Source organism: Perognathus longimembris, chromosome 10, assembly GCF_023159225.1.
Source record: "Perognathus longimembris pacificus isolate PPM17 chromosome 10, ASM2315922v1, whole genome shotgun sequence".
Taxonomy (NCBI): domain Eukaryota; kingdom Metazoa; phylum Chordata; class Mammalia; order Rodentia; family Heteromyidae; genus Perognathus; species Perognathus longimembris.
Window position 1 is genome coordinate 12531987 of NC_063170.1, and position 11485 is coordinate 12543471.

The following is an 11485-nucleotide window of genomic DNA, read 5'->3' on the forward strand; positions in this document are numbered from 1 at the left end:
TATACTAGCCTTGAACTCAATATTCTCCTGCTTCAGCTTCCCTGAGAAGTGGGATCACACTTTTTTTTTCCAGTGCTAGGGATTGGATTCAGGGCCTTGGACTTGCTAGGCAAGTGTCTGACCACTAAGCTACATTCTCTCTCCTTGACTGATTTATTTTTTCCCCAGTGGTGGTAGCTGGCCCTTAACCATAGGGCCTTACACTTTCTAAGCAAGAACTCTTTTACTTGAGCCACACTTTTAGCCCCTCAACACTGATTTGTGTGTGTGAGAGAGAGAGACAGACAGACACACAGACACAGACACAGAGAGCGACAGAGAAAGAAAGGGAAAGAAGGAAGGGAGGGAGGGAAGGAGGGAAGGAGCGCGGGTGGGAGGGAGAGAGAAACTATTCAAGACCTCACAAGTCTTGCTTAGCTTTTTCACTGCTGGAATTCTACCACTTGAATTACATACACCTCCACTTTTAGCTTTTTTCTGATGTGTCTCACAGACTTTTCTGCCCAGGCTAGCTTTGAACCATGATCCTCAGATAATGATCTCAGTAACTAGGCAAGAACCACTAGCACTGGGTTCTGATGGATTTTTATTTTTATTTATTTTTTTGCCAGTCCTGGGGCTTGAACCCGGGGCCTGAGCACTGTCCCTGGCTTCCTTTTGCTCAAGGCTAGCACTCTACCACTTGAGCCACAGCACCACTTCCGGCTTTTTCTATATATGTGGTGCTGAGGAATCGAACCCAGGGCTTCATGTATAAGTAAGGCAAGCACTTTACCACTAGGTCATATTCCCAGCCTGATTTTTATTTTTAAGAGGGACTGTTGTCGTTTCTCTGAAAGTAATAGACTAGTGGAAGCAAGACTAGGAGGAAGTGAGAGATGAAGGTGGCTGCTACTGATGAAGAGGCAGTAGAAACAAAAGTCCTCATGCCCTGATCATTCTTTGCTACCTAAAGAAGGTTCCAAAAACTAGAGGAGTTCCAACATGTGCTAAGATTCAAAGCAAACATTTAAGATGCTGAAGGACAGGAGCAGAAACTGGTCTCTGGGAATGAGGAGTCTGGGCACAGTTCAGTTTCATGGGTGGGATTTCCAACAGGACCCACACATCAGCCATGCGGGTGTGAGCATGTAGTACTGGGGGATTCCTGGAGGAAACAGCTAGGGTAAGGCCCAGCCTGGGAGCAGGGTGGGGCCTGCCAGGGGAGGAAGGGAACTGAGTTCAGCCCTTGAGGTTTCAGAGAGTGCTCAAACCACAACAGCCTCATGATAATTTGGCTGTAGCCACAGGACCTCGGTGTCAGGCCTTTCCTTAGGACCTGAATTTCGGACCTGACTTTCCACATTGAGGTAGGAAGGATCCTCGCCAAGCAGATCAGCCAGCAGCTCTGAAGGAAGGTGCTTGGGTGTGGGGCTCTATTACCCTGGAAATTACTCTATTTCCTTCTATCCAAATAGCTGAATGACTGAGCTCCTGCCCTAGTAAGTCGGTCTTCCCTGATGCTGCCCCTTCAAGGGAGTCCTGGGCAGAGATGCAGCACGCTCCTGAGGAAAGGGCAATTCCTGAGGCTGCTTGGGGGTGCTCCTAACAATTCCCAGTCCCCCAGGGATAGAGATGAGGTAGATAAAGGAGAGAAGATTGGTCACTGAACCTATGGACTCCTTGAAACTGACTCATTTCCAGGCACCAGGTCCTCCCCGACGCCCACCCTACCTAGCCCAGAGGCACCGTTAGGCACGGACACCTGCGGCCCTGGAAAGTGGCTGGCGGTTATCTAGGAAGGCCACATGGCTGAGGTTACACCCCAGGCCCCCTCCCTGGCCGAGGAAGAAGCGCTAGAAGCAGCAAGGAAGGAAGAGGGGGCCGGAGCTGGAGGCGCCCACCCCGGTGCTCAAGGGCCGGGATCCGCCGGGCCAGCGGGGGCGCCCTTTGGCATCCCGGAGACGGCAAGGGCCGTGGCGCCCTCTGGCGGCGGCGCGGCGCGGTGCGACGTTTGCGACAGCCCGCGTGGCAGGCGTCGCCGCGTGCGGCGACTCCAACCCCGTCTTGGAGACTGGATCCCAGCGTGGGGACTCGACCGTCACCCGCTTCTTCTGTCCTTCTCAGGCTCCGCCACCACCTTGGTCCCAGAGCCCCGAGCAGCATGACTCCCGCGGTCCTCGAGGGGCCCCAAGCGGGGGTCCGGCAGCCTCTGCGGCCTGCGCTGTACCTGCTGCTGGCCGGGCTGCTGCTGGGGTCCGCACGGCCCGCCAGCCTGGCCCAGACCACGCCCGGCACCTCCGGCGCCCCAACCCTGCCCAGCGCCCCCAGCACCCTGGTCACAACGGGCAACCCCAGGGCCCCAACGACGCCAGGCCTGGGGCTGCGAGAGCGCGCTCGGGCCCTAATGCGGGCCTTCCCGCTGGTGGACGGGTGCGTGGGTGTGGGGTGGGCGCTGAGGGCACCCCTGAGGAGGGGAGGGCCCTGAACCTACAGGACAGCGAGGAGCCACTGCCTCCTGTACCATGCCCACACGGCCCGCTCTCCTGTCGTCCTTCCCATCTTTCAGTCTCTGCCCCCAGGCCTCAAGGAACCTCATTAAAGTCTGGGCAACAGTGTGCGGGTGGGGGACCCCTGGGATATGCCCTGCTTGGCCTGGTAGCTAAGGAACCCGTACTTTTATCCCTGTTCTCACGTCTTCCTCGACTTCCTTTCAGCCACAATGACATGCCCCTGGTCCTGAGGCAACTTTTCCAGAAAGGTCTAAAGGATGTTAACCTGAGAAACTTCAGTCATGGCCAGACCAGCCTGGATCGCCTTAGAGATGGCCTTGTGGGTGCCCAGGTACCACGATGACCCCGCAAGGTGCCACAGTGTGGCTGCCGGGGAATGGTAGGAAGAGAGGGGCCTGAGGGGATTTTCAGTCAAATGGGGACCCAAAGGGGCAGCAGTGGCTCATGTTTGTAATCCTAACTACACAGGAGGTTGAGTCCTGAGGATCCCTGTTCAAAGCCAGTTTAGGACAGGAAAGTCTGTGAGATTCTTATCTCCAATTAACCACCAAAAAGCTCTAAGTGGAGCTGTGGCTCAAGTGGTGAGACACCAGCCTTGAGCAAAAAAGCCAAAGGACAATCAATGTCCAGGCCCTGAGCTTAAGCCCCAGTACTGGCATAAAAAAAGTGTCATGAAATGATACTGGGACTACAGCAGTACACCAAGCAACCGTGGGAATGAAGATATCACAGAATGAGAGCATTCCTTGTTGCCTCTGGGACCACTGGAGGCTGTGTTGGCTATGAAGGCCTGCAGAGCACCAGAGCAGCCCCTACCCAAGTCAACCCCTGCCTTTCCCGCCAGTTCTGGTCAGCCTACGTCCCCTGCCAGACTCAGGACCAGGATGCTGTACGCCTCACTCTGGAGCAGATTGACCTTATTCATCGCATGTGTGCCAACTACTCTGAGCTGGAGCTGGTGACTTCAGTTGAAGGTGAGTGGGCTGGTCCTAGGTAGAAGGGACTTGATGGATTTATTGTAGCTCCTGAAAGTAATCACTTGTCCTACTGGCCCTCAGCTCTGAAGAGCACCCAGAAATTGGCCTGTCTCATTGGCGTAGAGGGTGGCCACTCACTTGATAGCAGTCTGTCTGTGCTACGCAGTTTCTATATGCTGGGAGTACGCTACCTGACGCTCACTCATACCTGCAACACACCTTGGTGAGTGCAGGGGAGATGGTGTGGGTCCACTGAGGCAGGAGTCTGACCAAGATCACATTGTAGGCTCAGATCAAGCTTTAGCCCTAGGATCTGACGCTGGCTTTGGAATGGAAGGAGAGCTGGTATTCTGAGTTAATAAAAAACAACTGGATTGGGGCTGGGAATATGGCCTAGTGGCAAGAGTGCTTGCCTCGTTTACATGAAGCCCTGGGTTCAATTCCCCAGCACCACATATAGAAAAAAACCGGAAGTGGCGCTGTGGCTCAAGTGGCAGAGTGCTAGCTTGAGCAAAAAGAAACCAGGGACAGTGCTCAGGCCCTGAGTCCAAGGCCCACCACTGGCCAAAAACAAAACAAACAAACAAAAAAAAACTGGATCCCAGACAGGACCCCTCCTCTGCCAGGCACATCCTGGCCTGAGTGCATGAATTTGCTCCAGGGAATTACAGGGATAGAAGAGTTTTGTTGGTGGTGGTGGTGGTGGTGGTGTGTGTGTATGTGTATGGGTCTGTCTGTCTGTCTCTGTGTGTGTCTATGTGTGTATGTGCATGCATGCACATGCTGGTACTGGTGCTTGAACTCAGGACTGGGCACTGTCTCTTAGATTTTTTTTTTCTGATAGTCTACTATGGCTCCACATACGGCTTCTGTTTGTGCTCAACTGGAGATAAGTCTAACCGACTTTCCTGCTTGGGCTGGCTTCAAACCACAATCATTAGATCTCAGCCTACTGATGTGAGCCACAGGTGCCCAATCAGGTAGAAGTTTTGGTACAGGCTTTTAGGCTCTTGTGTCCAAGAATAGCCACCAGCCAGACCTGTTTCTTGGCCCTTCCGTAGGGCAGAGAGCTCATCTAAGAATGTCCACCCATTCTACAACAATGTCAGTGGACTGACCAGCTTTGGTGAGGTAAGGACTGTGGTTTAGTACTCCAGCCCCAAGCAAATGCGCTTGCCTTACCTTTCCCTATAGATAAATGGGGTCACATGGGCGCCCCTGACACCCTTCTCTCAATCTGCCCTGCAGAAGGTGGTGGCTGAAATGAATCGCCTGGGCATGATGGTAGACCTGTCCCATGGCTCAGATGCTGCAGCACAACGGGCCTTGGAAGTGTCACAGGCACCTGTGATCTTCTCTCACTCGGCTGCCCGCGGTGTGTGTGAGAATGCTCGAAATGTTCCTGATAACATCTTGCAACTTCTGGTGAGAAATTGCCCGGTATGGGGAACTAAAGAAAAAGGTTTAAGACTTACAAGACCTTGACCTTGGGCCCTTGTTTCCCCAGTCTCCTGAGAACCCAGGCTGAACATCTTCTATCCCTGGTCTCTGAAGTCTTAAATATGTGTTGGGGTAGAGATTCTAGATGGTAAATATTCCTCTAGTTCTCACACCCTGAGCCAAGACACCTCCACCCAGACCAGGGTGGAGATTTCCCCATTCACACAAAACCAGAGAGGTACAGTCTGCTGTGGCCCACAAAGTTAGGGCTCAACATCCTCCTGACTGGGGCTCAAGGGCTGGACAAGCACATGCTTGTGCTGGGGGCCAAGCTGAGGGTCCCAACTATCTTTGCAGAAGAAGAACGGTGGCATCGTGATGGTGTCCTTGTCTGTAGGGGTGCTGCAGTGCAATGAATTAGCCAACGTGTCCACTGTGGCAGGTGAGCCTCCCCCTGCACTCCCCCCAAGCCCTTGGGCTTTCTGAGAAGCTCTGGTTTGGACCTGAGCCCTTTGGAGGACATCAGCACAGCTTCAGTGGTGGTTTGGCTAAAAAATCACCTGATGAACAGTACCCAGCACCTTGGTGCTCTGGTGGAATGATAGTCACAGAGTCCGCATTGAGGATAAAGGAGGTGATCAGACATAAAGTTGGGTGCTGAATATCTGGGCCTCGGCTAAGACTACTGAAGCGCTGGGGCCTTTTCTCTCTCTTAGGTCTCGAAATCTTTTTTTTTTTTTTTTTTTTTTGCTAGTCCTGGGCCATGAACTCAGGGCCTAAGCACTGTCCCTGGCTTCTTTTTTGCTCCAGACTAGCACTCTGCCACTTGGGCCACAGCGCCACTTCTGGCCATTTTCTGTATATGTGGTGCTGAGGAATCGAGCCCAGGGCCTCATGTATACGAGGCAAGCACTCTTGCCACTAGGCCATGTTCCCAGCCCTCTCGGAAATCTTTATCAGCTCTATTCTTTGTCCCTTTCCTATCTTCTGCGTCTCTGGAAAGAAGCTCCTACCAGGTTCTGGGTGCAGGGTGAATTTGGATGGGAAAAGGCACAAATAGGTGGCTCTCTGAGTTCATTCCAAACCTAAAGTTCAGTAGAGAGACAAGTGAGATCTGCCCGTGTCAAACCACTGGACCTCCAGGTGGCCCCACGAAGGGTCAGGTTACCAAGGAATTGGTCTGCATGACCTTATCAGCTGCAAGAAAGGGGCATCAGTAGAGTCTAGCTTTAGAAGAGCACCTCTACCCTAGAAGCCTCACACTGCTGACTCCCTCTCTCCCCAGATCACTTTGACCACATCAAGGCTGTCATTGGCTCCAAGTTCATCGGGATTGGTGGAGATTATGACGGCACCAACCAGTGAGTACTTTGTGTGGTTTGCTTGGGGCTGCTGGAGAGTAATGGGGCCCCGGTCGCCATGACCCACTCCCCCAGCATGTTCCCTCATTGCCTTTAGGCTTTGCCCACCTTGCACTTCCTAAATTCCCTGCATGCTTCCTGGATTAGTCTGTGTTCAGCCTTCAGCCTCCTGGTCCTACTCTAAAGGCCAGAGACCTTTATTTGCCTGAGCCACCAGAAAGCTCATCTACCTGCACATGCACAGAAACCCAGTCACAGCAAACCCACTCCCTATGAGCAGACATCAAAGTCTAGTGTGGGCTATCATCTCTGCCAAGTTCTAGTCACTTACTGTTATCTATCTATCTATCTATTTATTTAAATGTTATTTTTTTGGTTGATCATGAGGCTTGAACTCAAGGTTTGGACACTGACACTGAGCTTTTGTGCTCAAGGCTAGTGCCTTGAGGCTACGGGTTTCTGATGTAACGTTAATTGGAGAGAAGAGTCTTAGGAACTTTCCTGCCTAGGCTGGCTTTGAACTGCAATCCTCTGATCTCATCCTTCTGAGTAACTAGGATTACAGGCATGAGCTACCAGCACCAAACTCAGTAATCATTCATTCCTTCATTGTTTGCAGTACTGAGGATTGAACCCAGGGCTTTGTACATGTTAGACAAGCACTTGACCACTGAGCTACATGCCCAGGCCACTTCTTTACCCAATTCTGGGGAAGCTTTCTCTTCTTGTTTCTTTAGGAATTTATAGGAATTTATTGTTGTTATTATTTTGAAGATTTGGGGATCAAATTCAGTGTCTTACATATACTAAGCAAGAACTCTCTCACTGAACTACAACTTCAGTTCCCTTTGTATTATTTTAGCAGTACTGAAGTTTGAAATCAGGCCATCGCACTTGTTAGACAGGTGCTCTACTGCTGAGCCACATCTCTAGTCCTTTATTGCACTGGTTATTTTTGAGATATGGTTTTACTTCCTGCGACCACAAATATCTATTTGAGATTTTTTTCTTTTCTTTTTTTTTTGCCAGTACTGGGGCTTGAACTTAGGGCCTGGACACTGTCCCTTAGCTTTTTTGCTCAAGGCTAAAGCTGTACCACTTGAGCCGCAGCTCTACTTCTGGCTTTTTGGTGGTTAATTGGATATAACAGTCTCATAGACTTATTCACCTACGCTGACTTCAAGCCTTGATTCTTGGATCTAGGCCTCCTGAGTAACTAGGATTACAGATGTGAGCTATCAGTACCCAGATAATACTTAGCTCTTTTTAGTTGAGATGGGGTCTCTTGAACTTTTTGCCTGGGGTTACCTCAAATCATGATCTTCCCAATTCCATCCTCCTGCATAGCTAAGATGATAAGCCTGACACACCACCACACTCAGCATTTTTGTTTGTTTTTAAAAGAGGGAACATTTACTTTTTGTGGAAAATACAGATCTTAACAGTACAGTTTGGCTGGGTGCCAGTGCATCACGTTGTAACCTAGCTATGCAGAGGGGCTGATATCTAAAGATTGAGTTCACAGCCAAACCTGACTGACAAATCCAGGAGGCTTAACTAGGCATGGCTCAAGTGGTACAGCACTAGCTATGAGCAAAAAAACTGAGCCAGAGTCCAAAGCCCTGAGTTCAAGCCCCAGTTCTAGCACACACACACACACACACACACACACACACACACACACACACACACACACACAGTTTGGGCAAATATTCAAGGAAGTTTTGAGGCCTCCTCTGAAGGATGAAGAACAGGAAGGAGCGAATCACTTTCCACATCTGCCCGGGGTTGGGGTGCAGTGTCCCAGCACACATACCACTTGGATCTGTGTTGGAAGCAGGGTGCCAGGCCTGAAATTTACTTGTTGTGTGGCCACACAGGTTCCCTCAGGGGCTGGAGGACGTGTCCACATACCCAGTGCTGATAGAGGAGTTGCTGCGTCGCGGCTGGAGTGAGGAAGAGCTTCAAGGAGTCCTTCGAGGAAATCTGCTGCGGGTCTTCAGACAAGTGGAGCAGGTACACAAGGCTGGGCAGGTACAGGGGTCTGAGCAGGTTCATTAAAGGGGAGCTAAGAGAGCTGCTGACAGTCAATTCCCATTTTTAGGTACGGGAAGAAAAGAAGTGGCAAAGTCCCTTGGAAGACGTATTCCCAGAAGAAGAGCTGGGCAGTCCTTGCCGTTCTGTCCTCCAGCGTCAGCCTCTGAGACAATATCCGGTCCCAGACCAGAAACTAACTGAGACCCCTATACACTGGACACCCAAGTTGTCACCAAAGTGGTTATTCTCGAAATCCCCACACACAGTCTCAGGCTCCACTGTGGTTGTCATGTTTGTTGTTGCCATATTTCCCATCCTTATTTTGTGGCTCTGGTGACCAGTTGGTCCTGACAGATGTCACTCTGGCACCTCGATCCCCATGCAGCTCCCCACCTGTGCAGGCACACATGTTTCCTGGAAATAAATATTTTGGACATGGATCCAGATATGAGTCAATGCAGTGGTTGATGGGGGAATCTAGATTTTACTCACTATGTGCTCAAGGAATGCCTAGGCCTGACGTGGCCCAGGGGGTTGAATCATGACCGGACAATCACTATTTCTTTTGTTGTTGTTGTTGTCGTCGGTTGTGGGGCTTGAACTGTAGGCCTGGGTGCTGTCCCTGAACTTTTCAGCTCAAGGCTAGTGCTCTACCACTTGGGCCACGGTGCCACTTCCAGTTTTCTGGTGATTAATTGGAGATATGCACCTCACAGACTTTCCTGCCCTGGCTGGTTTTGAACCGAGATCTTCAGATCTCAGCCTCCTGAGCAGCCACTGGTGCCTGGCAAGCAAGCACTATTTGTAATGATCCCAGATTATTATTTTTTCTTTTTTTGCTACTTCTGGTGCCTAGGCACTGTCCTTGGGCTTCTTTTGTCCAAGGCTAGCCCTCTACCACTTGAGCCACAGCACCACTTCTGGCTTTTTCTGTTTATATGGTACTGAGGAATCGAACCCAGGGCTTCATGCATGCTAGGAAAGCACTCAACCACATTCCCAGCTCCACAGATTATCTTAAAAGTAGTTTTTTTTTTAAATCACATGAATTTGAGCAAAAAATAAACCCGGAAATTAAGCTAGGTGCTGGTGGCCTATAGGTGTAATCCTAACTACTCAGTAGCAGTTAGGCACCATGCTCAGTAACTCAACTTGTAATCTTAGCTACTCAGGGGACTGAGATCAGGAGGATCATGGTACCAGGCCAGCCAGGGCAAAGAGTTTGCAAAACCTCACCTTGATCAATAAATTTGGGTGCAATGGTATGTATCCATCTGTCATCTCAGCTATGTGGAAACAAGTAGGAGAATCTCTTGTTCCACATAGGCCCTTCCGGGCAGAAAGTGGGACCTTATCTAAAAAACAACTAGAGGGCTGGGAATATAGCCTAGTGGCAAGAGCGCTTGCCTCCTACACATGAAGCTCCTGGTTCGATTCCCCAGCACCATATATATGGAAAATGGCCAGAAGGGGCGCTGTGGCTCAGGTGGCAGAGTGCAAGCCTTGAGTGGGAAGAAGCCAGGGACAGTGCTCAGGCCCTGAGTCCAAACCCCAGGACTGGCCAAAAAAAAAAAAAAAAAACAACTAGAAAACTCAGGTCTGGGGACATGACACAATGACACAATGACAAAGGGCCTCCCCAGAAAGTACAAGGCCATAAATCAAAAATCCTCAGTACCACTTGTAATTCTGTCAGCCTCCCAAGTAACTGGGACTTCATACAGTCAACACTAAGCCCGGTGTGATATTTAAACACACACACACACGAACATTACTAGTAACAGTGACATCCTGAAAATTTTCACAGCTGGACACTAGTGGCTCGTGCCTATAATCCTAGCTACTCAAAAGGCTGAGATCTGAGGATTATGGTTCAAAGCCAGCCCAGGCAGGAATGTCCATGGGACTCATCTCCATTTAATCACCAGAAAACCAGAGGTGGCATAGTGGCTCAAAGTGGTAGAGTGCTAGCCTTGAGAAAAAGAGCTCAGGGATAGCACACAGGTCCTGAGTTCAAGGCCTAGGACCCCATTTTTTTTTAAGTTTCACTAAACTAAAGTGGGTTTTTGTTTGAGTTTTTTTGTGCTGGTCCTGGGGTTTGAGCTCAGGACCTGGGCATTGTTCCTGAGCTGCTTTTTAACTCAAGGCTAGTGGTTTCCTGCTTGAACCACAGCTACACTTTGGCTTTTCAGTGATTATTGGAGATAAGTCTCAAGGACTTTCCTGCCTGAGCTGGCTTTGAACTGCAATCCTCAGATCTCAGCCTCCAGAGTAGCTAGCATTACAGGCATGAGCCAGTGCTGCCCAGCACAAAATTGAAGTTATTTTGACTAAGGAGGTGGAAGTGTGCCTCAGTGGAAGTCCACGATTTAATCCTGCATTGTAAACAAAACAAAACAATTTGTTGAGTGCCAGTAGAGCTGATCAAGGCCCTGAGTTCAAACCCCACTACAGGAGTTGGGGGGGGAGGGAAGGAATTGTTTATACACAGTCTGGAAAGGCATAAAGTTGGGTAAGGTAAAATAATACATCCATAGCGTGGCGGTGGTGGCTCACACCTGTCATCCTAGCTACTCAGAAGGCTGAGATCTGAGGATTGCGGTTCAAAGCCAGCCCAGGTAAGAAAGTCCGTGAGACTCTTACCTCCAATTCACCACCAGAAAACCTAAATGGCGCTGTGGCTCAAGTGGTAGAGTGCTAGCCTTGAGCTGAAGAGCTCAGGGGCAGTGGCCAGGCCCAGAGTTCAAGCCCCATGACCGACAAAAAAAAAAAAAAAAAAAAGACAATACATCCACAAAGAAGAGAAAAGATAATACATACAGAAACCTACCTGCCCACCTGGTAACATTTCGAGGCCTGGTCTCCAAAACAACCAAGCATCCATCACCTACATTTAATTCCGTCTTCTGAGCACAGCTGACAATTTCACGGAATATTTGACTCAGTTGGCTCAATTGGCACTAGCTGGTGGGTGACAGTAGGACGATTACAGGGCTGCCACCTGCTCCCCCAGGGGTTGGTATCGGGAGCAGGGAGCAGGGGATACACAGCAAAGGGGAGGAGGGAGCAGAGATGGGAGGAGTCGGATGGGGGCGGGGCGAACATAGGCGTGGGGGGCGGAGCCTACCACCCTGCGCGTGGGTGCGTCTGCGCGGCCCACAGACGCTGTCAGCGCGCC

The 11485-nt window shown here is 50.4% G+C and overlaps 1 protein-coding gene across 1 annotated transcript; it reads left to right on the forward strand.

Annotated features, from left to right (window-relative positions):
* The first annotated feature begins 1273 nt into the window (after positions 1–1273).
* LOC125358271 (dipeptidase 2-like) lies at positions 1274–8733 on the forward strand. Its single transcript, XM_048355287.1, has 10 exons — positions 1274–1397; positions 2697–2823; positions 3337–3466; positions 3551–3692; positions 4531–4600; positions 4718–4894; positions 5267–5351; positions 6195–6270; positions 8151–8286; positions 8375–8733. The coding sequence occupies exons 2-10, from the start codon at positions 2707–2709 to the stop codon at positions 8642–8644; spliced, it is 1203 nt and encodes a 400-aa protein (XP_048211244.1). The 5' UTR covers positions 1274–1397; positions 2697–2706; the 3' UTR covers positions 8645–8733.
* The last annotated feature ends 2752 nt before the right edge of the window (positions 8734–11485 follow it).

Bases quoted from the DNA above. Each gene is read 5' to 3' on its own strand.
- LOC125358271 (XM_048355287.1), top strand. From the start codon at position 2,707: ATGCCCCTGGTCCTGAGGCAACTTTTCCAGAAAGGTCTAAAGGATGTT. The intron at 4,895-5,266 runs GTGAGAAATTGC...CTATCTTTGCAG, and splicing joins ATAACATCTTGCAACTTCTG to AAGAAGAACGGTGGCATCGT. The intron at 6,271-8,150 runs GTGAGTACTTTG...GTGGCCACACAG, and splicing joins GATTATGACGGCACCAACCA to GTTCCCTCAGGGGCTGGAGG.